The sequence below is a fragment of the Megalops cyprinoides genome, chromosome 1 (assembly GCF_013368585.1).
Source record: "Megalops cyprinoides isolate fMegCyp1 chromosome 1, fMegCyp1.pri, whole genome shotgun sequence".
Classification (NCBI taxonomy): domain Eukaryota; kingdom Metazoa; phylum Chordata; class Actinopteri; order Elopiformes; family Megalopidae; genus Megalops; species Megalops cyprinoides.
In genome coordinates, this window is record NC_050583.1 from 36,612,062 (window position 1) to 36,637,163 (window position 25,102).

Genomic DNA, 25,102 nt, shown 5'->3' on the forward strand with positions numbered 1-25,102 from the left:
GAGATCATTTAATTGGATCCATTAGATCACTTCAATTGCTTGTTCATTCATGGGGGATAATGTAAGAAGCCTGCATAGAAAAAAATAACTGATATTATTAACATAATTCCCTGCTTGAAAAATCTTTCACAGTAAACTATTATTACAACAAGAACTGGAGTTTGTTACTACAGAAAAAAAGTAAAATTCCAATCTTCAAATTTATGGTCTTGGGAACCAAAGGATGTTTCATTATACTAGGGTGACAGTACAGACAAAACAGTACCTCAAAACCAGTTAAGTAATAATGGGGGTGTGTATATTCCATTTACTTTCACCCAATTAGGTATGAGGAAGCAAGGTTATATAAGGAAGGTAACATGAAAGATATCCAGTTCATTTTTTCACACTGAGAGAGAGACACACAGCAGAAGATCGGAGTCTTGGAGTGGAGAATAATGACTCAGGTAAGTTGATTGGAGTGCATGCAGAAGTAAACTGGGAGACAGAGAGAAAGATCTAGATTATAAATAACTGTCACATTCAGTCAGTAAATAGTCTCCAGTCAGTATAAGGGAATAAAAAAAAATATGTGTTGTGTACTTAACGTATGATCAATGGAATAAGACAATCTTTTAGGTTGTATGATGGTGAAGATGTGATAAGGGCTGATATATCGTGCACATTTCATCGTGTTGTATTCAAAGGTTTTAATATAAAATGACATATTGCTTTATGGTTCTGGAATAGTTACAATACATGTCAGCTTAGAGGATGTTTTGATGCAAAAATGTGAAATCAGTACATTTTTACAAAAGTGGAAGACTAGCTCATGAATTTCTGAATTTTTGCCCACACCGTTCATACACATTTGCAAGAGGCATATACAGTGTAACACCTTTCCTCTCCCAGAAGTCTGTTCTGCTTTTAATGTAAAATGAACAAATTATGTTAATACTGATATATCAGAAACAAAATCTTCTGTCTGTATTTTTTTCCAAAGGAAAAAGGCTCCAGGTGATTCAGAATAATGAAAATTTTGGGATATGGTGGCAATGAGCCCCTGCATAAAATAATTTAAGGTTAAAAATGGTCTCCTTTGGTCATGCAATCAGTTCAATGGCAAACAGAACACAATATATAGATAAAAGAATGCAACTTTCTAAGAAAATAAAATAAGGCACAAGTTACAACACGTGCATTCACACGGAACACAGAGAGAGAGCTTCTTCTGCTGTGGTTAAATGCATTTTCCCGATTGTAAGATTTTTTATCATCCATAGTGCTGCACAATTTTGTCCACTGGGTGGTAATGCAGAGCAAGAATCATAACAAATGACCCATCCTCATACCAGTGCAAAATGGCTGCTTTGCTGTGCTTTGTTTTGAACAAAGTCATACTGTTATAACTGTCATGTCAGCAATATATGAATTAATTCTCTCTAAGTTGCTCTGGATGTGTATTACTGACAGAATAATAAAATAGGTGGAGTGTGGAATCCTAATTAGAAGTGAAAAAAAACTTAAAAAAGGTTTCCATAGGGTTTGTAGCGAAGGGCAAGAGCAGTCACCCCACCCGGCCTCGAACCCGTGAGCCAGGCTCTTTGGTATGGCAGTCAGAGCGCATACTCAACCGTAGTGACGGCACTCTGTCACACTGCCCTCCCCTTTGGGAAGCGCGCCAATGCGCTTCACGCACCGAGGCATCCCTCACGCATTCCCCTGCTGTACTTCTCCCATGCCAGGGTGCCCCACTCACCAGTGCTTCACCCATCTCTGGGGTCCCTCACACTGTGCTTCACCCATCTCTGGGGTCCCTCACACACCGGGGTCAACTGAACGTGGGGTCCCCTCATACGGCTCACACACCAGGCACACCTCTGATGGCCTCATGGCAAGCCATCCCACTGCTGACACCATTTTTAGCAAAGGGCAAGAGCAGTCATCCCACCCGGCCTCAAACCCGGGTCTCCGGGGTACCAAACATGCAACTTTGACCGCGACGCCAAAGAGCCAGGCTCGTTGGAATGGCAGTCAGAGCACATACTCAACCTTAGTGACGGCACTCTGTCATAGGGTTAGTGAACAAGATGCTAATGTAGACTTAGCAGCCACACAGATGTATATTTCTTTGATGTTTTGGATCTTCACAAATCCATATGTCCGTAATTATAATTATTTGTAGATGTGTTTTGCTGGTCATAATGTTTTTCAGAATCTTCCTTCTTTCAGATTTATTTAGGTAGCCATGTCCCACATGTAATTAGTTGGATGTAGTTTTCATTAAATGGGATTGAGGTTATAGATATCGAATTAAAACAACAACAATGATGTCTGTAGCAGATTGTCAATTGGAATTTTTACTGCTAGAGGTATAAAATCAGTGTCAGTTTTATTTTGTTGGTTGAGTTGAGCCACAGTGGAAAAATATAAAAGATCTAGTATTAATTAAATAATATACTTCAAATATAAAAACTCTAAGCATGTTTCAAAATAGCAATGACAGCCAGGATTGGGTACTAGGTACACTCCAATATTATTCCATTATTAGACTGTACTCTCTGGTTTCCTTTTGTAAACTGTACAGTGCTGCCTTTGAATTCTGTTTTGACATGTTTCAGATAATAACATTGGATGAACTCCTTCTGAGCACTCTGCAAGATTTGGAGCAAAAGGATTTCAAGCTGTTCAAATGGCACCTGTGCCAGGATGTGCTGTTGGAGTTTATACCTTTTCGAAAAGCCTGTCTTGAGGACACAGAAAGAGAGGACACAGTCACCAAGATGATGGAACGCTACCTCAGGGATGGGGCTATAACAGTTACCATAGCTATTTTGAGGAAGATGAACCAGAATGATCTTGCAGAAAAGCTGGAAGAAGCGAAAAATAAATGTTCGTTGACATTTTTCTTTTTGATTACAAGGTTGAGAGCAATAGACATTTTTGTCTATTTGTCTAAGATTACTGCATGATTGCTTGACAGTAACTACTGCACTAATGTCTCAAAGAACAAGGTCTACAGAACAAAACCACCATAAAGATTTAAACAAATTGCTGCTTTGTGAAATTTGCAGTGAAAAAAAGTCATAGACAATTATGCAATGAAACTGAAACCTGTTAAATCACATTTGCCAACACAATGTTCTACATGTCCTTTTCAGTGCCCCCATCTCCAGTCAGAGAAAAAATAGTCGTCACCACAGATAGAGTAATTGGTAAGCTGATAACTACTTTATCAGTGGGAACATTAAAAGAAATCTGAGCTACAATTTTACAGTGATAGTTGCAAATGTATCAAGACCATGCAGAGGGTTGCTGGAAATTTCATGTGTCAAAAAGACCAGTATGAGTAACCATCTTTGTCATGTCACATTTTCCTCCCAGCTAAGCATAATCTCAGACTCATGAAGAGAGTAAAAGTAGTGGACCGTATAGCCAAGATCTTGCTTTCCAAAGGTTTCATCCAGAATGAAATGTACTCTAAAATCTGCTCAGCATCTACATCAATGGAGAAAATATGGTATTTGATGAAAGCGCTAAATGCTGGAGGGTCATCAGCGAAAAGTGCCTTTATTGACACACTGAATGAAATGGAGCCAAGTCTTCTGGAGGATCAGGGTAAGATATCTACATTCCTCAAGATATCATCCTGAGCTGGTTTCACTTCACCTCTGTCATTGATCAATGAGATTCTTGTCACCTCTAGAAAGGAACTGATAGTTAAGTTAAAAGTAAGGTGCAGAATTTAAAAATGAAAATAAATGTTTTTTCTGTTGGCTCTGTGCTGTGCTATGTTTATGTTGGCTCTGTGGTGTTCTCTGTGTTTCTGTTGGCTCAATGTTGTGTCTTTATTTCTCTTGGCTCTGTGCTGTGCTGTGCTCTTTATTTCTGTTGGCTCTGTGCTTCATGTCTTAGGGGGGGAATGAGCCATGTTTCTTCTCTGTGACAGATGAAGGAGGTCAAGCTAACCGTCTTTCAGAGATGAGTTTGGTTCTGCTGGGGAAGAGAGGGGCTGGAAAAAGCTCAGCAGGAAACACCATCCTGGGCAGGGAGGAATTCCACATCACTGGAGAAACAGTGCAATGTATGACCAGTCAGGCAGAAGTAGATGGGAGGAAGGTAACTGTGGTGGACACACCTGGCTGGAAGGGGAACTCTGTGAAGGACTATATGAAAAGAATTGTACCAGGTATCGAAAAGAGTGTGTCTGAATTACCACCAGGTCCAAAGGCTCACCTTGTTGTGGTTCAAGTTGACCTAACAACAGATATTAGCAGAAGCAAAATGGAGAAACATCTAGCATATCTTAGCGAGAATGACTGGGAAACAGCAATGGTGCTCTTCACCCATGGTGACCAACTGACAAACATAACTATTGAGCAACACATTGAAAAAGACAAGGAACTCCAGATGCTTGTTGAAAGGTGTGGCAACAGGTATCATGTTCTCAAAAATAATGACAGAGAAGATCGCATTCAGGTCACACAGCTGCTGGAAAAGCTAGATCAGATGTTGATGGAGAGTTTTAGTGACTATCTGAATCAAATGATTCTACAAGATGGGGATATAGAGAGCAGTCACGAGAAGGAAGAATCTGAAGCCCAGCAAGAGGAGAAACAGGGAGGAAAAAAGAGTCCAATATTCAAGTTTTGGGAGAAAGGCAACACAAAACAAGAGGAGTTAGCAGAACAGGTGGAAAATACACCAAAGGAAGAGACAGATACAGATCAGAATGGGGAGACCGAGGTGGACCCATTAACTCTGTCAAACAACAAGAGTGGACTGTTGTCTTTCGGTAAGTGGTATTAACATGGTGCTTCTGTCACTGTTTCCCCATTACATTGTTTACATCTCTCACCATTCCTCTTTCTGTTGATCTCTCTGACCTCGGTCTGTCCTTTCTGCATGATTGCTGTATTATCAGGTATTGGAAAATTCAACAAGCACAGCACACCTAAGACAGTACCACAAGTGTCGGAGGAGGAGGATAAGAAAGACATGCCGAAGGATGTCCAGATAAAAGGAGAAAAGGAAGAGGCCTCAAGAGCAGACACCAAGGCCAAAGTCTCCAGTAAGTTGTGAAAACTCATTCACTTTGAATGCTGACATCACTCAGTGCAGCGATGGTGGTGCAGGTAGTGGCATGTTGTTTTCCGTATGTCTTTTCAAATACTGCAATATTATTAAGTGAATAAACTGTTGTCTCCTGTTGTCCCAATGATTGAAGTGGCCCTCAGGGAAGAAAGCAGGGAATCCGTATCACTCATCCACCAGTAAATGTGTCATTCCTTAAGCAGTCTTGCCTCATGCAGATATAACACTCAATTCATGCAGACTACCATGCTGGGGCTACCAATGCCATCATCATTTCTAGCCTTCCTGTTTTTTACTTGTTGGCAAACTGAATGAAAGTCATCACTTTTTGCAGGTCTCAGCATTTTTTGAAAGTCAATAAAATTATAAAATAAGGAACAGAAAGCCCCATGCCATGCCATGAAGTCATTTTTTCTTAATCCTGGCTGCAAATGCTATTATTCAGGAAAAATGCATGCAAGACTTATGTACAGCTTGGCAGCATCAGGATTTAGTAAATTAAATTTAGATAGATTTACCAGATTAAGTACATTTTAAATAAGTTTGTGAATAAAATACTGGAGTCTGACATTATGCCAAAGGTATTTGAAATGCAGTACTATTGTGACCTGTTTCTCTTTTTAATTACACAGGATGTTAGGGTGATCCATTTATGTTTTTTATCTAACTGAAAGCTCACAAAATGTTGTTCACATTTAACCTGAGGAAAGAAGAAAGTGAGCTGGATTGATAGCTTCATAACCAATCAATCTGTTATTTTGTTTAGTGTCAATTAAATAGCCACATAACACTTTTCTGTTGCCATTCTCCATAGGGGTTAAAACAAAAAAAACTTTTTTACAGATATATTGAAAACTGTATTTTTTCCTTAATCCCTTTATAGGTAATCAAGTTAAACTCTTGGTAAAGAGTAGAATACTCCAGACTGCAGAATACTTATCACTTTATCACACTGAATTTAAATGAAGATAGAAGAAGAAAGTCAGCACATTTTAAGATAAAAAGAAAGTAAGTAGTTTCCTAGAGCTTAATGTAGCATGTATAGTCTGATGCATCATGAGGGAAGATCTTAAGGAAGCAGAATGCAGGGTGGAACCTGCCCTGCTGAAATCATGTTTCAAGAGACTTCTGTCTGGAAAGGGCCATGCTTTTTGGCTTCCACTGCACTCAGATACCAACAATATCTGATTGGCTATTTTCCTGACAGCGGTGGGAAAGTCAGACAAAAAAATTTAGATTGTGTGTTTGAATGCCATGGAGGTCCTCTCTTGGTCCAGATTGATTGGACCATGCCTCAGAAAGGTCATTGTATAACGAGTGAGCAACACCCTAAGGCTATAACATGAATAACTAATTCATGAGCATTAGCAGGCCAAACTTAAAAGCTGAAAAAGGAAGAAGCAAGTACCCTATGGTACATATTTTCCTGCTGGGCAGGCTATGTTGATATTACTGTTTCTAAGCCATTTGACGAAGCGTTGCCTATGATTTTTTAGGTCTGAATTCAAGGGTGATAATGTCCTAAACTGGAGGAAACAGGGGTGTTTAATAGGTTTTGCAATGAGTGAGATTAATGCTGCGTGTATGGATTGAGGGAAGAGTGATGAGGAAAATATGTCTGTATCCAAATCAGATCTAATAAATCTGAAGCAGATGATGAGTCTTAGAATGAAGATCAAGTGGCCTCATTGGAAATGATAAAAACACTCATCTGGTACAGATGTAAGGGTGACACATTTCATCAATAGTCAGTTACCTAATGTATGGAAAGTGAAATATACAGGCTCTTCTCTGAGGTTTATTCATATTTTTAGATGAAAACTACACTATTTGGAAACTATGTTAGTGGAAATTCTAGGAACATCTTGAATGTTAGTTGTTTCATTTTATGTTCTCCCTTTTTAGTCTGTTCCTTCTAGTTAGCAACTGTCAGTCTAGCTGACATTGCCCAGGTTTTCTTTTGAGTGATTTAGACTGGTATGCTATTTCATGCAGAAAGTAGTCACCAAAAAGAAGTAATGGAAGACAAAGAAGAGGAAAAACAGGAAGGAAAAAAGACTGCAACACTCAAGTTTTGGGAAAAAAGCAACACAAAACAAGAGGAGTTAGCAGAACAGGTGGGAAATACACCAAAGGAAGATACAGGCACAGACCGGAAGGGGGAAACAGAGGTGGACCCATTAACTCTGTCAAACAGCAAGAGTGGACTGTTGTCTTTCGGTAAGTGGTATTAACATGGTGCTTCTGTCACTGTTTCCCCATTACATTGTTTACATCTCTCACCATTCCTCTTTCTGTTGATCTCTCTGACCTCGGTCTGTCCTTTCTGCATGATTGCTGTATTATCAGGTATTGGAAAATTCAACAAGCACAGCACACCTAAGACAGTACCACAAGTGTCTGAGGAGGAGGATAAGAAAGACGTGCCAAAGGATGTCCAGACAAAAGGAAAAAAGGAAGAGGCCTCAAGAGCAGACAAGGCCAAAGTCTCCAGTAAGTTATGAAGACCAATTCACTTTGCATGCTGACATCACTCAGTGCAGTGATGGTGGTACAACGAATCCGTACCACTCACCCACCAGCAAAAAAGTGCCATCTCCTAAGCAGTCTCACCTCTTTCACAGATAACAGTCAGTTTATACAGCTTACCATGCTGCCAATGCCATCATTGTTTCCAGCCTTTTGGTTTCATACTTGTTGTCAAACTGAATGAAAGTCAGCACTTTCATGGGTCTCAGCATTTTTGTAAGTCTCAACAATTGTTTTAATATAAATTTTTAAAGTAAGGAACAGAAAGCCCATGCCATGCCATGTTGTCATTTCAGATTATTTAACTATTTAAAGATTTGTTCAACATTTAAAAAAAAACAGCTTTCCAGCATCCCTTCTAGGGCCATCTTTTAGCAATGTACAAATATCAACTTGAGATAAAAAGCTAAAAAGCTAGTGTATGCATAACACCATTCTGTATTATTTGACAGGGGGCCATTATAGTCTAAAATCTCATGTTTTTCAGAGAGAATTGAGAACAAAAACGAACAGGGTAAAAAGCGACACATTAACAGAACCATCAATGTCATATATTTACAAAAGACAGACAGATATTAGGACATGTCATACATTAGGAAAGGATTTTTGTCAGCCCCATGTATTTTCTACCAACAGGCTTATCAATGAGCTCTGTAAGTTAAATAATATTATGGTCACAAAGTAACTTTAATCACTGGTTAAAGACATATACGTATATTTATGCTTCCTTGGAAAATGATAAAAACACTTCCATCTGGTATGCACTTAAGGGTGGCACATTTCATCAATTGTCAGTTACCTAATGTATGGAAATGACAGTGAAATCTAGAGGCTGTTCTCTGAGGTTTATTCATATTTTTATATACTATGTTCTCTCTTTTTCATTGGTTCCTTCTAGTTAGCAACTGTCGGTCTAGCTGACATTGCCCAGGTTTTCTTTTGAGTGATTTAGACTGGTATGCTATTTCATGCAGAAAGTAGTCACCAAAAAGAAGTAATGGAAGACAAAGAAGAGGAAAAACAGGAAGGAAAAAAGACTGCAACACTCAAGTTTTGGGAGAAAAGCAACACAAAACAAGAGGAGTTAGCAGAACAGGTGGAAAATACACCAAAGGAAGATACAGGCACAGACCTGAAGGGGGAAACAGAGGTGGACCCATTAACTCTGTCAAACAGCAAGAGTGGACTGTTGTCTTTCGGTAAGTGGTATTAACATGGTGCTTCTGTCACTGTTTCCCCATTACATTGTTTACATATCTCACCATTCCTCTTTCTGTTGATCTCTCTGACCTCGGTCTGTCCTTTCTGCATGATTGCTGTATTATCAGGTATTGGAAAATTCAACAAGCACAGCACACCTAAGACAGTACCACAAGTGTCGGAGGAGGAGGATAAGAAAGACGTGCCAAAGGATGTCCAGACAAAAGGAAAAAAGGAAGAGGCCTCAAGAGCAGACAAGGCCAAAGTCTCCAGTAAGTTATGAAGACCAATTCACTCAGTGCAGTGATGGTGGTACAACGAATCCGTACCACTCACCCACCAGCAAAAAAGTGCCATCTCCTAAGCAGTCTCACCTCTTTCACAGATAACAGTCAGTTTATACAGCCTACCATGCTGCCAATGCCATCATTGTTTCCAGCCTTTTGGTTTTAAACTTGTTGTCAAACTGAATGAAAGTCAGCACTTTCATGGGTCTCAGCATTTTTGTAAGTCTCAACAATTGTTTTAATATAAATTTTTAAAATAAGGAACAGAAAGCCCATGCCATGCTATGTTGTCATTTCAGATTATTTAACTATTTAAAGATTTGTTCAACATTTAAAAAAAAAAACAGCTTTCCAGCATCCCTTCTAGGGCCATCTTTTAGCACTGTACAAATATCAACTTGAGATAAAAAGCTAAAAAGCTAGTGTAGATATATGCATAACACCATTCTGTATTATTTGACAGGGGGCCATTATAGTCTAAAATCTCATGTTTTTCAGAGAGAACTGAGGACAAAAAGAAACAGGGTAAAAAGCGACACATTAGCAGATGTCACATATTTACAAAAGACAGACAGATATTAGGACATGTCATACATTAGGAAAGGATTTTTGTCAGCCCCATGTATTTTCTACCAACAGGCTTATCAATGAGCTCTGTAAGTTAAATAATATTATGGTCACAAAGTAACTTTAATCACTGGTTAAAGACATATGCGTATATTTACACATCATACATTTACAAAAGACAGACATATTAGAAAACATGTCATGCATGAGTGTTTTTTCACCCCCATGTGTTTTCTAACCTTTTCTAACCTTCTAACCAGATTTTGAAATTGCTCAGAAAACCCACTGATGTTTTAAAATATTGAAATATATCTTTATTTTGCTTTTGCATCTCAAAAATCTCACCACTTTGCTTTGAATTATTACACTTGAGAGCTTCAATAATATTCTATAGTAATTTAAAAGCCTGTCCTTAAGCAGTCCCATCTTAGAAATGCATCATTAATTTGGTTAATTTGTCTTGTAATTGCTCACATGTCTTTTGTGGAGGAACAAAACCCTCTAAGCCAAGTTTGAACTAAAATACAGTGAAATCTTTATTTGAATTCCATAGACCTCTAGGCAAGACAAGAAGAAAACATATATTAGTACTGTAGCATTCTTAGCTAATGTTCTGCCACGCATCAGTTTGGTACAGTTCTTTAGTTCAGTATCCTTCCGCCCCCCCGTGAGGATGCGAATAAGGACATGGGGGGGGGGGGGGGGGGGGGTATGGTCACTACTGGTCAGTTAAGGGTTTTAAGGGGGGGCATGTAATTAAAATGTTGCAACATTTCAATATTGCATCAGTTGGCACCTTGGCACCGTCATATTAGAGCAGATTCCCTATCTTCCTTCTGTAAGCAGCACTAGTAGTTTTTTGCTCTAATAATTTGTTACCATCGTTAGAAAACCATGGACAACTTTATTGTTCTTGGCGACCCGCACAACCCAACAGGAGTAAATATTCGCCGACTCTTTCTTCCATGCCCGGGCTGAAGCAAAGTTTGGAGGCCGTGCATGCTACAACTGGTGTTTCAGAAGTGGGATACTCCCTATGTGAACCTTGCAGGAAGAAAGAGATGATGGATGCAGGGCTGGAGTTCATGCCACTGCTCAGACCTGTTGCTGACCTATCTGAAGAGGGAATGCCCAGCGGATGGCTACGGGTGAAGCAACTGGAGCGAAACACCACTTTGGGGGGTCCAAAACTGAGTGGAACACAGTCACTGCGGGAGACAAGCTGATCCCTTTCATTGCTAGGATACAGATTGATGGCGGTGCTTTGTAAGACTTTAACAGTAGATTTGACCGAGTGTTGAGAGAGTTGGTAACTTGCGAGGCAAAGAGAATTTTACCTGAAACTGTGAGGAATGTAGTGAGTGCTAACCTAGTAGGGGGGAAATGAACTGGAAGTCGTCAGAGCTTGTGCTGGATGCGAGGTCATCAAACCACAACTGGAAGAGAAGAATGTATACAATGCTGATGCTACCAGTGGCATGGTGTTTGGCGCTAGCAACGCGGCTAAAGCAACGCTAAAATCTCCATTACAAACAATGACAAAGCCACTGTGAGATCCGTTCGGGAAAAGAATGGCGATGGCTTGACTCCAGAGCAGCATTAATGTCTATGGGATGTACTGTACCAATTCCACCACATCTTTGCAACTGGCCCTGCTGATGTTGGCTGAACACACCTTGTGCAGCATACAATTGATACAGGTGAGGCCCGATAAAGACCCTGTCATCTGCCCATAGCCAGACAGGAGGCTGCTGAGTAATGCTTGCAAGAAATGTTAGCTGCAGGCATTATTGAGCCCTTTGAGAGTCTCTTGGCTTCCCTGGTTGTGATGGTCCCTAAGAAGGATGGGATAACCTGATGATTCTGGCGAGTAGCATTAGCTCCTGATACAATGCCAAAGACTGCTTTCACCACAGGGCGGGGTTTGTGGCAATTTATGGCTATGCCCTTTGGACTTTACAATGTGCCAGCAGCCTTTGAACATTTCATGGAGATTGGAGACTGACAGACATCCCTCCAGAGAGCTGCCTGGTCTACCTCCATAATCTGTTAGTGCATGGCCCTCATTTTGAAGCTGCATTAGGTTCTCTTCAGGATGTTCTTACTTGGATAGCCACAGCGGACCTCAAATTGCATCCTGAGAAGTGTCTCCTGCTGAGAAGACAGGTGAGCTTCCCTGGTCACCACATCCGTGCGGATGGTGTCAGGACTGAGAAGATCAAGGTAGCAGCAGTGTGGATACCAATTACCAATACCAACCACCCTGAAGCAACTGTGGGCATTTTTTGGGGTTAGTGTCCTATTATCAGTGATTTGTGGCTGGATTCTCCATCGTTGCAGCACCACTTTACCAGTTGCTCAAGAAGGGGGCTGTGTTCTGTTGGGGCCCAGACCAGCAATTTGTCTTTGACTCCCTTAAAGAGGATCTCTGGCAGGCACCTGTTCTCATCGCTCCCAACCCAGAGTGGGAATTCATATTAGATACAGATGCCAATGAGGAGGGGTTGGGTGCAGTGCTTTCCTAAATGATACCCAATGGTGGCCTACTTCAGTAGGACCTTCTCCAAGCCTGAGAAGAATTGTTGTATCACAAGACACAAATTGCTAGCTGTGGTAGATGCCACATGTCATTTTTGCCACTACCTGTGTGGGCTCCTCTTCCTGATATGTACCAATCATGCAACGTTGAAGTGGCTGCTCTCCTTCTGAGAAGGAGAAGGTCATGTAGCCAGATGGCTGGAACAGTTGCAGGTTTTTCAGTACAGAGTAGAGCACCGAACATGAGAGCACATGCAGATGGGTTGTCTCAAAGTCCTTGTCCCCCTGATTAACCAGCAAGCAGAGCTGAGGGAAGCAGAGCAGCCTGAGACTTTGACGCCAACCTGTAGAGCCTTCTTACCAAGTGAAATATCCTCCTGGAAGGAACAACAGGTAGCCGATAGTGACCTGAATGTTGTCAGCGACCTGATTAGGCTGAAGTGGTTCAGTGATCTGCAGAGATACAAGGCTTGTGGTTACAGTGGTCAGGGTTGTCAGTACGAGAAGGCAACTTACATTGCGGTTGGCCTGAGCCTGCTATGGGTGAGTCGAGATGGCAGGCGGTGGTGCCAAATGCGCTCCAAGAGGTGGTGCTGGCTGCTAACTATGGCCAGGTGGGCATTGGCCACTGTGGGCTGATGAAGATCCTGACAAGCTTTCTATCTGTCATGTTTCTGTCAATGGTGTGATGCCTGTGTAGCCCAGAAGGGCCTGTCTGATCTGTACCTTTGCCAGCAGTACAGAGTTGGAGCCCCAACAGACAGAGAAGAGGTGGATATCCTTGGCCCATATCCCCACTCAACCAGGGGAAACTGATTTGTTTTAGTTGCCTTGGACTACTTTGCAAAGTGGCCAGAAGCATATGCCCTCTCTGACAAGGAGGCCCAGACAGTTTGTGACACACTAGTAAAAGGTCTCTTCAGCAGGGTTGGGGTTCCCACTGAGCTCCGCTCTGACCAGGGTTGAAATTTTGAATCACGAGTGTCCCATGAGGTGTGTCTCCATAAGGCATGTACTACACGCCTCCACCCACACATTAAGTGGCCAGTTCGCCTTGGTTGTAGCATAAGATCAGAAAGACTAGGATGTTAAGATTCCAATGGTACTGATGGCCTGCTGGAACGCAGTACAGGAGACCACCAACTGTACCCCTGCACTGCTGATGCTCGGTTGTGAGTTTAGGACACCTTCTGAGCTCCTTTACGTTAACCCACCTGATGCACTTCAAGCTGGCCCCAAGTATGTCTGACAGTTACAAGACCGACTGGATACAGCCCACAAATTCACCAGGCAACAGGCCATGATGGCTGCGGACAGACAGAAGTGGCTGTGTGACCAATACTCAAAATGGTGGGGCGACAACCATGGGGAACTGGGGGGGAAACCCACAAAGCCATCCAACCTTTACTTCTCAATGGCCCTCAACTGAGGAGCCTTCTGCCCCCAACATGCCCAGTGCGGGGCTTACACTGCCTGAAGCAATGCCAGTATTGCACCATTTTGGATAACGCCGCCAAGCTCCAGAACGCTACCGACAAGACAGCCTTCTATGGGATTGAGGAAATGGTTGGGGGGCAGTGGAGGGTTGTTAAATAATGTTCTGCCACACATCAGTTTGGTGTAGTTCTGTAGTTCAGTATCCCTCAGCCCCCTTGCAGTGAGGATTCCAATAAGGATGGGGGAGGGGGGGGGGGGGCAGCACATAGACTATGGGTTTCTTTTCCCAATCTTAAGGGGTGTGTGGTCGCTACTGGACAGTTAAGGGTTAAAAGAAAGTAAGTAGTTTCCTAGAGCTTAATGTAGCATGTATAGTCTGATGCATCATGAGGGAAGATCTTAAGGAAGCAGAATGCAGGGTGGAACCTGCCCTGCTGAAATCATGTTTCAAGAGACTTCTGTCTGGAAAGGGCCATGCTTTTTGGCTTCCACTGCACTCAGATACCAACAATATCTGATTGGCTATTTTCCTGACAGCGGTGGGAAAGTCAGACAAAAAAATTTAGATTGTGTGTTTGAATGCCATGGAGGTCCTCTCTTGGTCCAGATTGATTGGACCATGCCTCAGAAAGGTCATTGTATCACAAGTAAGCAACACCCTAAGGCTATAACATGAATAACTAATTCATGAGCATTAGCAGGCCAAACTTAAAAGCTGAAAAAGGACCAAGAGGCAAGTACCCTATGGTACATATTTTCCTGCTGGGCAGGCTATGTTGATATTACTGTTTCTAAGCCATTTGACGAAGCGTTGCCTATGATTTTTTAGGTCTGAATTCAAGGGTGATAATGTTCTAAACTGGAGGAAACAGGAGTGTTTAATAGGTTTTGCAATGAGTGAGATTAATGCAGCGTGTATGGATTGAGGGAAGTGTGATGAGGAAAATATGTCTGTATCCAAATCAGATCTAATAAATCTGAAGCAGATGATGTGGAGAAGAAATAAAGAATAAAGATCACCGCAAGTTGCTTCCTTGGAAAATGATAAAAACACTTCCATCTGGTATGCACTTAAGGGTGACACATTTCATCAATTGTCAGTTACCTAATGTATGGAAATGACAGTGAAATCTAGAGGCTGTTCTCTGAGGTTCATTCACATTTTTATATATTATGTTCTCTCTTTTTCATCGGTTCCTTCTAGTTAGCAACTGTCGGTCTAGCTGACATTGCCCAGGTTTTCTTCTGAGTGATTTAGACTGGTATGCTATTTCATGCAGAAAGTAGTCACCAGAAAGAAGTAATGGAAGACAAAGAAGAGGAAAAACAGGGAGGAAAAAAGACTGCAACACTCAAGTTTTGGGAGAAAAGCAACACAAAACAAGAGGAGTTAGCAGAACAGGTGGAAAATACACCAAAGAAAGATACAGGCACAGATCGGAAGGGGGAAACAGAGGTGGCGCCATTAACTGAGTCCAAACAGTCAAACAGCAAGAGTGGACTGTTGTCTTTCGGTAAGTGGTATTAACATGGTGCTTCTGTCGCTGTTTCCCAATTTCATTGTTTCCATATCTCATCATCCTTTCTGTTGATCTCTCTGACCGTATTATCAGGTACTGGAAAATTCAAAAAGCACAGCACACCTAAGACAGTACCACAAGTGTCTGAGGAGGAGGATAAGAAAGACGTGCCAAAGGATGTCCAGACAAAAGGAAAAAAGGAAGAGGCCTCAAGAGCAGACAACAAGGCCAAAGTCTCCAGTAAGTTGTGAAGACCAATTCACTTTGCATGCTGACATCACTCAGTGCAGCGATGGTGGTGCACATATTGGCATGTAATATTTCGTATGTCTTCTCAAATACCGCAATCTTACTGTATAAGTGTAAGTGTAAGTGTATAAACTTTTGTCTTCTGTTGTCTCAACGATCAAAGTGGACCTCAGGAAAGCAAGCAGGGATATGGGAGAGAAAGAATCCGTACCACTCATCCACCAGCAAAAAAGTGCCATCTCCTAAGCAGTCTCGCCTCTTTCACAGATAACAGTCAGTTTATACAGCCTACCATGCTGCCAATGCCATCATTGTTTCCAGCCTTTTGGTTTCATACTTGTTGTCAAACTGAATGAAAGTCAGCACTTTCATGGGTCTCAGCATTTTTGTAAGTCTCAACAATTGTTTTAATATAAATTTTTAAAATAAGGAACAGAAAGCCCATGCCATGCTATGTAGTCATTTATTATTTAACTATTTAAAGATTTGTTCAATATTTAAAAAAACAGCTTTCCAGCATCCCTTCTAGGGCCTTTTAGCAATGTACAAATATCAACTTGAGATAAAAAGCTACAGTGTAGATATATGCATAACACCATTCTGTATTATTTGACATTAAACCAGGGGGCCATTATAGTCTACAATCTCATGTTTTTCAGAAAGAATTTAGGAGAAAAAGAAACAGGGTAAAAAGCAGAACCATCAGTGTCATATATTTACAAAAGATAGACATATATTAGGACATGTCATACATTAGGAAATGTATGGATATTTCTCAGGCCCAAGTTTTTTTTCACCCCCATGTGGTTTCTAACCTTTTCTAACCTTCTAACCAGACTTTTTGAAATTGCTCAGAAAACCCACTGACGCGTTAAAATATTGAAATATATCTTTATTTTGCTTTTGCATCTCAAAAATCTCACCACTTGCTGCTTTGAATTGTTATACTTGAGAGCTTCAATGATATTTTTCTGTCATTTAAAAGCCTGTCCTTAAGCAGTCCAATCTTAGAAATGCATCATTAATTTGGTTAATTTGTCCTGTAATTGCTCACATGTCTTTTGTGGAAGAACAAAACCCTTTAAGCCAAGTTTGAACTAAAATACAGTGAAATCCTTATTGAATTCCACCATCTCTTAGGCAAAGGACAGTATATTTATTAGTACTTCCATCAAATCAGGGCTTTAAAAACTCTGCATGGATGTATAGGTTGTAAATAGTTAACTACGATAAGTAAAATAAACAAAGCCTGTTTCATCCAGTTTGTCACCCAAAAGGACTTCCAAATATGTCTGTTATTAGCTGGCAGCATTTCATAAACTGTGCAGTGCAACAAGCAGCAACATGCTAATGTGGATCCTGTGTGGGAATATAAAAGTGGCATACTTCAGATTGCAGAATACCTACCACATTGTTATACCTAAATAGAGACAGAGGAAGAATGCCAGCACTTTTCAAGATAAAAATTTCGTCGTTTCCTAGCAGAGCTTAATGTAGCATGTATGGTCTGGTGCATCACAGGGGAAAAGCTAAAGGAAGCAGGATGCAGAGTGTAGCCTGCCTCTCACTCACACATGCCTCTGGCCAACAGTGGAAAATGGAGAACAGTATAAAATACAAAAAATTTAAAAGCAAAATTTTTATACTTTTTTCATTCTTTTGAACTTTTATGCATCCCTGTTTTGTATTTCCAGGTGTACATCAGGGTCATCTCACCACAGCAATCTCTGCACTTGCAAAAGAGTGCTGAAGCAAGATGAATGTAATCCTACAATCACACGCAGCTAATGGGTATTTTTCATAGCACACATTACACAGTGCTCTACAGTGAAGTGGGTTCAGATTATCGAGTAGGTGCTATTCCACTGACATCACGCAAGCAGCTCACAGGTGCCTAGCAAATCACACGGGTACCAAAGAGCGGTGATATGAGAAAGCCTTGGTAGCTATCTGCATCCCTGATGGAATGAGGGATGATTTGTTCCACTCCTGTGATCCTGGCCATTGCTGGCAAATGACAAGGCTAGTTTCAAACTGAGCCATAGGACTCTGTGTGAATACCTTGCCAACTGAACCACTTGCAGCCCTTAAAATTTTGATTCTTTATTTGAATTCCATGGAGGCCCTCTCTCAACCTCCAGGTTGACTGGACTGTGAGCCAGAAAGGCCATCTTTTCACAGGCAAACAATGTCCCATGGCTATAGCATGAATAACTAATGTCTGAGTGTTAGTAGGCCTAAGTGAAATAGTACAACAGTATCTAGACTGAGAAGTTTGCATCCCATACTGCATCTTTGGGGCAGGTTCACCGAAAAAAGCTTTAAGGAGTAAATCCCTGAGAATTGAATCCCATTAGTTAGTGATTTTATGGCAGATTGTTTCCTCTTGGCTCATGAGCAACAGGGTTCCAGGAGTTTGTTGGTTAACTCTACCAATTTATTCACAGCCTATGTAAATACAGAATGAAAAATAACATGAAATATTGTTATAACTATGACCAAATAAAGTGTACTAAACAGTAATCTTTAAATTTTAGCAGTAGTAAATTGAATGAACTTTGGGCCTACCCAGAGAATCACAACACCTCTGGTGCTCAGGCCATATTTAGGCATGAAGCAGTATCTCAGGACCTGTAAAATCTGACTCTGAGTTGTTATTACCTTTTGTGGGCTGCTTGCTGTTCATTAAGCAGGATGCCATATATTTCTGTTTGCAGAAATGTATGGAATATACAGTATATGGAATACATTGAGTTGAAAGAAATTTTTGGAAGGAAAGCATCATAATTAAATGGGTTAGAAGCCCTTCTCTGAGCTTATTCACACAAAAAAGGAAGGTAATTATTCTCCAAACAGAATACAGTTGAACATATTTAGTCCATTGCATCATGTGGCAGCTGGAGGAAGAGCTTAGGGAAGCAGGGTACCAGAAAATAGCCAGTCTTAGATCTAAAATTAGTACTCTGGCTACACCCCAATTCTGAAGTTTTTTAGGCAGTGTGTTTATGGTGTCTGGTGTGTTACTTCAGGGCTGATAAATCAGGCTGATAAACCAATCAGGCAGAGGGAAAGGGAGAGGCATGCTGCAGGCTGAGATGCAGCAAACTCCCAAAGTATTTGGACAGTGACACATTTTTGTTGTTTTGGCTCTATACTTCAGCACTTTGGATTTGAAATAACACAATGACTACAGGGCTAAAGTGCAGCCTATCAGATTTGAGGGTATTCATATATATTGGATGAACAGTTTAGAAATTACAGCAGGTTTGGTACATATTCCCACCATTTAGCGTCAAGTATTTGGATGATTGGTTTCACAACTGTCTTTTATAAGGTAGGTATAATGTTTGTTTGCATTGTTACCATTGCACAAAAGAGTTGTTAGTATCTAGTCTTGATTCTAGGCTTTGCATTTGCCTTTAGAGTCTGTTGCTGGTGTAGGGTACCACAAGTATTTGGACAGAATAACATTATAGTTCAGTAAAGTGGTCATGTTTTATGCTTGGTCGCATGTATTTATATACATATGTGATTGCCTGACGTCTACAGCCCACACACATCACTAGACACTGGGTATCTTCCCTGGTGATGCTCTGTCAGGCCTACACTGTAGGCATATTCATTTCCTGCTTGGATTGTGGTATTTTTGTCTTCAGTCTTGCTTTAGTATTTAGTACGAAAAGCATGCTGAGTTAGATGTTAGATTCAGATGAGGTGATTGCCTTGGCCAGGCAAGAATTTTGCACTTTTTGGCCCTGAATAACTCCTTGGTTGCCATTGCAGTGTGTTTGGAGTCATTGTCCCGTAGCATGGTGAAGCTCCATCCATTGATTTTGGAGGTATTTGGTTGTATCTTTGCAGACAAAATGTTTAAGTACACCTCACAATTCATCTTGCGGCTGCTGTTAGCAGTCACATCATCAAAGAAGATAAAGAAGCCATTTCCAACTGCAGCCATACATGCTCAAGCCATAATACTACCTCCACAATGCTTCACAGATGAGGCGCTATGCTTTGGATCATGGGCAATTCCGTTTTCTTCATAATTTCTTTCTTTAATTACTCTGGTACAGGTAAGTCTTTGTTTTATCTGTCCATAAGACTTTGTTCCAGAGCTACACACTTGATATGTATGTTTTAGCAAACTGTAGCCTGGCCATTCTGTTCTTGAGGCTTACAAGTGTTTTTCATGTTGTAGTGTACCCTCTGAGGTTCTGCTGATGTAGTTTACTGTGCATAGTGCTCTTGGACAAATCTGTGACTACATCCTGGAGAGTGTTCCTGATCTGTTCGGCCATTGTTAAGGCATTTCTGCATAATTTAAATTACAGTCTTCCACTATAGTGGTCTTTCTTGGTCTACCAGGTCATTTGCCACTGCTGAGCTCACCAGTGCTTTCTTTCTTCCTAATGATGTACGAGACAGTTTTGGCATGCCTGATGTTTTGGCTATGTCTCTGGTGTATTGAAGCTAATTTTCAGCCTCATAATAGCCAACTTTACTTGCATTGACATGTCTTTGGTCCTTCTTGTTTTGATGTCATCACTGAAATCGTATATGCCAGCTTCTCAACAGCTAGTGTCCAAAATTACTGAACAAAGGGTGTAACAACTTATATTTGTTTTTTACTATTAATTGGTACTTAGCATTTGTGTTTGATGATTTGTATGTGAATGTAAAAGGCTTCCTATTGATCAAGAAGTCATTGTTGGACAAGATAGGGGTTAGTTTGCAAAGTGTAAATGTTGAAGAGACAGATTATTTTGGATAGTATTCTGATCTTTAAAGGTGAATCACCCCATTAATAATAGTGGTTGGACATTCCATCTGTCAAGGTCATCTTTTATTGTTTTCATGAGAAGGATGAGGTTACTGAGATTAGGTGATATTTAGAATCAAGTACCTGATACCTGTGGTAGGTAATGTGAAAGGTATGTCATGGCATACAGTATCTCAGATACACTGTCTCAGAGGCAGAACCTCAGAGATGGAGCAATTTACCAAGCATCCAGAGATAGAACTGAAGATGTTGATCAGGTTCATGACAGAGGAAAGGTAACATGAGAAGTTTCTGAATGCAAAGAAATATTTCATCAGAATATAGGCTGATTTTATGGCATGCTGGTGTAGATGTGGGATACCTTTAATCTGTTTCACTTCATCTAATGACAGCAAAAGTGGTTCAGTAAAGATGGTGAAATGTAGTAGGGAGATTCTTGTCAGGTTTCTCTGTATAGCTGAAATTGTCAAGAAGTGAGTGTATTACTAACTGGCCCAGCTTTACTGAAGTATGAAAAACATCATGAGTGTTAGTTGTTATATATTATATTCACTCTTTATTTTTTAATTTCTAGCTAGCAATTATTAGCCATGCTAGCATTACATATATTTCGTTTTGGATTTAGCTGTTTCATAATTGATCTGATGTTTGGTACAAAACCAAAATGATCAATCACGAATTTTGGATTAAAAATCTCAGTGAGTATAGAAGCTTTAATTCCATTTCCATGCCTCCCCTAAGATTCTATGTATAACAGAATGTTGAGACTGGAAACACAAGAGAGAGAGGAGAGTTAAATAAGTCTGCACTTGTGACATGAGTAGCAATTTACAAATGAAGAGTCATTTTAAACGACACAATTTACACTTTCAAATGGCCTTACTGTGCATAATTTAGAATGACAGCATTTGAATTCATTAGGTATTGAACCATATCTGGATACTACTAAGGCAATAAAACTGCAGAAGCTGTGAAGGGTGCAGAATGTTCTGCTTTATCATATGACTGCAAAAAAACTGCACCACAGCATCACCCATGTTGCCACTGCTAACCTCAGCTCATACATTTTTCAGTTAAATTGCAGTGCACATTGAATATTAATGAGCTCAATCACTCAATCACAGAAAGAGTTTATTGCACAAATCTATTTAGCTGTTTTGCTAACTTGCCAAGTAACAAACATGCAAACAGGGGTACCTAACCAAAATCAGATGGTGTTTTGAAGAATACTGATTTGACCGGTTAGCACTAACAAACTATTGGCACACAGGTCACCATGAATTAATATGCAGATCCTATCTTAATCCTTAATCTCAATGATGAGATGTTCATACCTTCTTTCAATTTAGCAATAGTGAGTTACCTTGAACTACACTGAGCTATAAGAAAAGAAACATTTCACTAAAATTAGTTTTCTTTTTCATTATGTCCATTAAAACTCTAAGTATATTGATTATCAGGTTTTTGGGCTGGCACATATGTATTTATGATGACTGTGATGACTATGAAATCACAATGTAATAAATTGTTTGAGTTCAACAAAAATGTATGACCAAAGTGACCACCATGCTAGTTAATCTTAGGTTTTCATGTTGTGCAATTAATTTAAATATGGATTTTATGATGAAAGTTTTGTGGAATTGATTTCCCATTAAATTGTAACAGAAGCCTGTATGACTTACACACTCACTAACAGACACTACCAGGCCTGTGCATCATGACAGTTCAGAACATCGAAAGTTTACACTCTCATCTCTCATTTCACAGACTATGGGTGGGAGTTATTCATATTCATTTTATGGAGTTTGTTGTATGTTTTTTGTTGTATATTTTCAACCTACTCTGCAAAATTAAACAACCCATTATATCTTTAGGAGGCTCATTCATGAATTCATGCCATTTCTATGTTAAATGTTTTTTTTAGTTTGTGTTCATTGATTTCACAGATACCACAGAACACATCATGGGTCATTACCTTTGGATTAATTACATTTTAACCCCAATTGTTCTGAGGTAGCACTAACACACACATCTTCCATCCAGTCACGCTAAATGTAAAGGCTAAATGTGCAAAATGAAATCCCCTTTGGTGATCCTTGATGTGGGTTGGGTCTAACATTATGTGCATGGTGCTGTGTTGTTGCAGAACGACAGAGAGCTCCAGTGGAGGCCTGCTCTAACGACAGAGACAAAGCGAGCTGCTGGACAAGAGAGTTCTGTTGCCTCATTCAGTGAACTTCACCTCTTTCAGGTGATGTGCTGCTGGATCAATTTGTCCAGTTCATATTTTATTCAGTATCATGCCCTTAAGAGTAGTATTAGTGCACATCTATTTTTGCATTTTACAGTGCCCTGCAAAGCAAAGTCATCTCAAAGAAACTGTATTTTAAGAGGTAAGAAGATGAGCAGTAGAGCAGTGCCAGTAGAAATAAATGAAATGTGGAATGATGGAAACAGAATGGTGCAAATTTATGTGATAATAAATGATGATGATCACATAAAGCAAATGGGATCAAAGAAAGATAAGATGACGGTAGAATGATATGCACAATCATTCAATAATGTCAACACATACATCTTGTCATGAGTCAAACAAGATGACAGCTCATGACAACAACAGCAGAGCTAAACCAAACTAGATTATAACGGAGAAAAACCACAACTTGATTGTACCATATAATATCATACAAAAAGTATCGAAGACCAGCTGATGTTCTACAGCATGGCATTTAATTAGCAGAGTAAGTTCCAATGAATAGGGTTAAGCAATGCATGCATGGTTCTGGGAGTCCCCTGGGTGTGTGCTGGTGTTAATTCTAGTCAAAGCTACAGTTCCCGGAGTGTAAGGAGCTGTGATGGATCCTGGCTACTTTATATCACCCATGTGGGTGTTACACAATGATGGTGTTTGAGATGGTGTTCCCCCTATCCCCTTCCCCACCCCCACCCCCACCCCCACCCCAAGGAATTTTAGGTCCATGGAACTTGCTGTAGTGAACAAATGTTCAAATTCACTTAAATGCAAAATCATGGAAATACTTAAATGCATGTTTTCAGTAAGCTAAAGTGAGTATTTGATGCCTAACTACAACATTTGTTGGAATAAAACCCAGCATACACAGGGGGCCCCAGTACCAAGTTTGGGAAGACCTGATATAGTACAGATATTTTCAGTTCATTCTCAGCCTGACTGTTTAAGATAACTTGAGAGCCATTTCAAGTTGAGTACTCTTTGCTACACTTCTCCGATCTTGTGTTAGCCCTCACCGTGAAACTGTTGATATTAAAAGTATTAATTTCAATGTCTTTTTAAATAAGATATCAGATGTTGCCATGAGACTACTATATTAATCATTAAATTAATGATAGCACTACATGTATAGACAGAAAGATATCTTATCTTATCTTATCTTATATTCTATAACCACAGCAAAGTTTTTTTTAGAGAAAATTCTGCCGTTTTCTATTTTTGTACGGGGGGGTGGGTGTAAACGTTTTGATATATTGTGTATGCATAACAGTTCTAAGAAAGTGACTTTAGTCATCAAATCAAATCCAACCTTTTATTGAATGCCATTTAAGTTTAAACAGCCCCTCTTTATTGATTGGGCACAGCTGCATCAAGGGCACATGTGGAGCCCTCACCTGGTGAGTCTGAATCAGCAACAGGCATCAAAGACAAAACACCTGGAGCAGCAACATGAAAGGGCAACACCCTGCAGGTGCCTCTGGCTGAATAGAGTGTGCTCCAGGAAACGCATGCACTTTGAATGACCTGTCATATGCTTACACAACATCATGCTTTCATGTACAAAACAAACGTGAAAATGTCAGAGATATAGAGGAACATTGTGTGTGTGCATCTGGGAGAGTGTCAGGATGCGGAAATTGAATGGCACCATATTTGCCGAGGACTCCGTGTAGCTTGAGAGAGTTCATCAAATATTGGCAAGAGACAGAGTGGAGTCCAAAGAATTCTGCAAAAAGAAAGGATTGCCAAATGTACAGTACAATGTTGGGCTAGCCAACTAGTACATAGCCATGGTTATATTTCCCTTTGCGTTAAATTGGATAGTCACAGAAAAATAGCAAAGATACCACTAAGCATGGTTAGATGTCATTTATAGAATGCTAGATAATAGATGTAATTTTCAGAGAATAACTAAGAAAACAGTAACAAAGTGTAAAGAACCCCTTTTACCACAGGGACAGCTGATCATTGCATAGTGAATAAAAGACCACGGCAGAAACCATGGCCTCATGTTCTCACATTATCATCCTGCTTGCTGAACATGCTGACATACAGAATTTCTGTAAAATATATCCAGATTAGATGACATTCTTGTAAAGTTTTGCATAGCCTCTTTGCCAAATCACCTGTCATTTGTTGTCCTCAGCAGACACTCTTGCATCTCTGTGGTGTGAGGCATGGGGGTGGGGCGGTGCATGTGTAGTTTTAATAGTATAACATTGGTTTAACCACATACGCTTTTGCTTTGCCTTTTTTGAAAATCCAGATGGTCTCCCACATAATCAGTCTGGTCTGTGTATTCTTTAACAATGGTATTCTGTGAGCAAAAATGTGGGAGGCAAACCTTTGTATTGCCTGTTGTTTCTGAATCTGCTGTTGCTGGGTGATCCTTACTGAAATGGACACACTGTAAATCATGAAAGGCATGCTCATTTCAGTATGGATCACCCATCAGAAACTGATGCATTATTAGGTTTACAGTACTCTGAATATCATATTAAATGACTTTAATTATAACAAGAGGTTTTGTCACTATAAATCATTTTTATGACAACAGTTCCAACAAGATACTCTCTGTCAACAGATCACAAAACCCACATTCTGAAGCTTCTTGTCACAATGACAAAGTGGGAGAGATAGAGTTTATATTCTATGATTGATTTTGTAAGCT

General features: G+C 40.2%; 1 protein-coding gene across 3 annotated transcripts; it reads left to right on the forward strand.

The window, feature by feature from the left end:
- Positions 1-394: 394 nt before the first annotated feature.
- LOC118789595 lies at positions 395-23,113 on the forward strand. 3 transcript variants are annotated; one of them, XM_036546091.1, is made up of 9 exons: positions 395-446; positions 2,601-2,871; positions 3,141-3,194; positions 3,364-3,597; positions 3,929-4,774; positions 4,904-5,050; positions 14,912-15,145; positions 15,245-15,391; positions 22,327-23,113. In XM_036546091.1, the coding sequence occupies exons 1-9, from the start codon at positions 438-440 to the stop codon at positions 22,413-22,415; spliced, it is 2,031 nt and encodes a 676-aa protein (XP_036401984.1). In that variant the 5' UTR covers positions 395-437; the 3' UTR covers positions 22,416-23,113. The 3 variants fall into 3 exon arrangements, with proteins under 3 accessions (XP_036401984.1, XP_036401975.1, XP_036401985.1); XM_036546082.1 differs by lacking the exon at positions 22,327-23,113 and adding an exon at positions 19,262-19,958; XM_036546092.1 differs by lacking the exon at positions 22,327-23,113 and adding an exon at positions 15,564-15,968.
- Positions 23,114-25,102: the final 1,989 nt, after the last annotated feature.

Coding starts and splice junctions, on each gene's coding strand:
- LOC118789595 (XM_036546082.1), top strand. Junction 2,872..3,140: donor GGAAGAAGCGAAAAATAAAT/GTTCGTTGACAT, acceptor TGTCCTTTTCAG/TGCCCCCATCTCCAGTCAGA. Junction 15,146..15,244: donor GAGTGGACTGTTGTCTTTCG/GTAAGTGGTATT, acceptor CCGTATTATCAG/GTACTGGAAAATTCAAAAAG.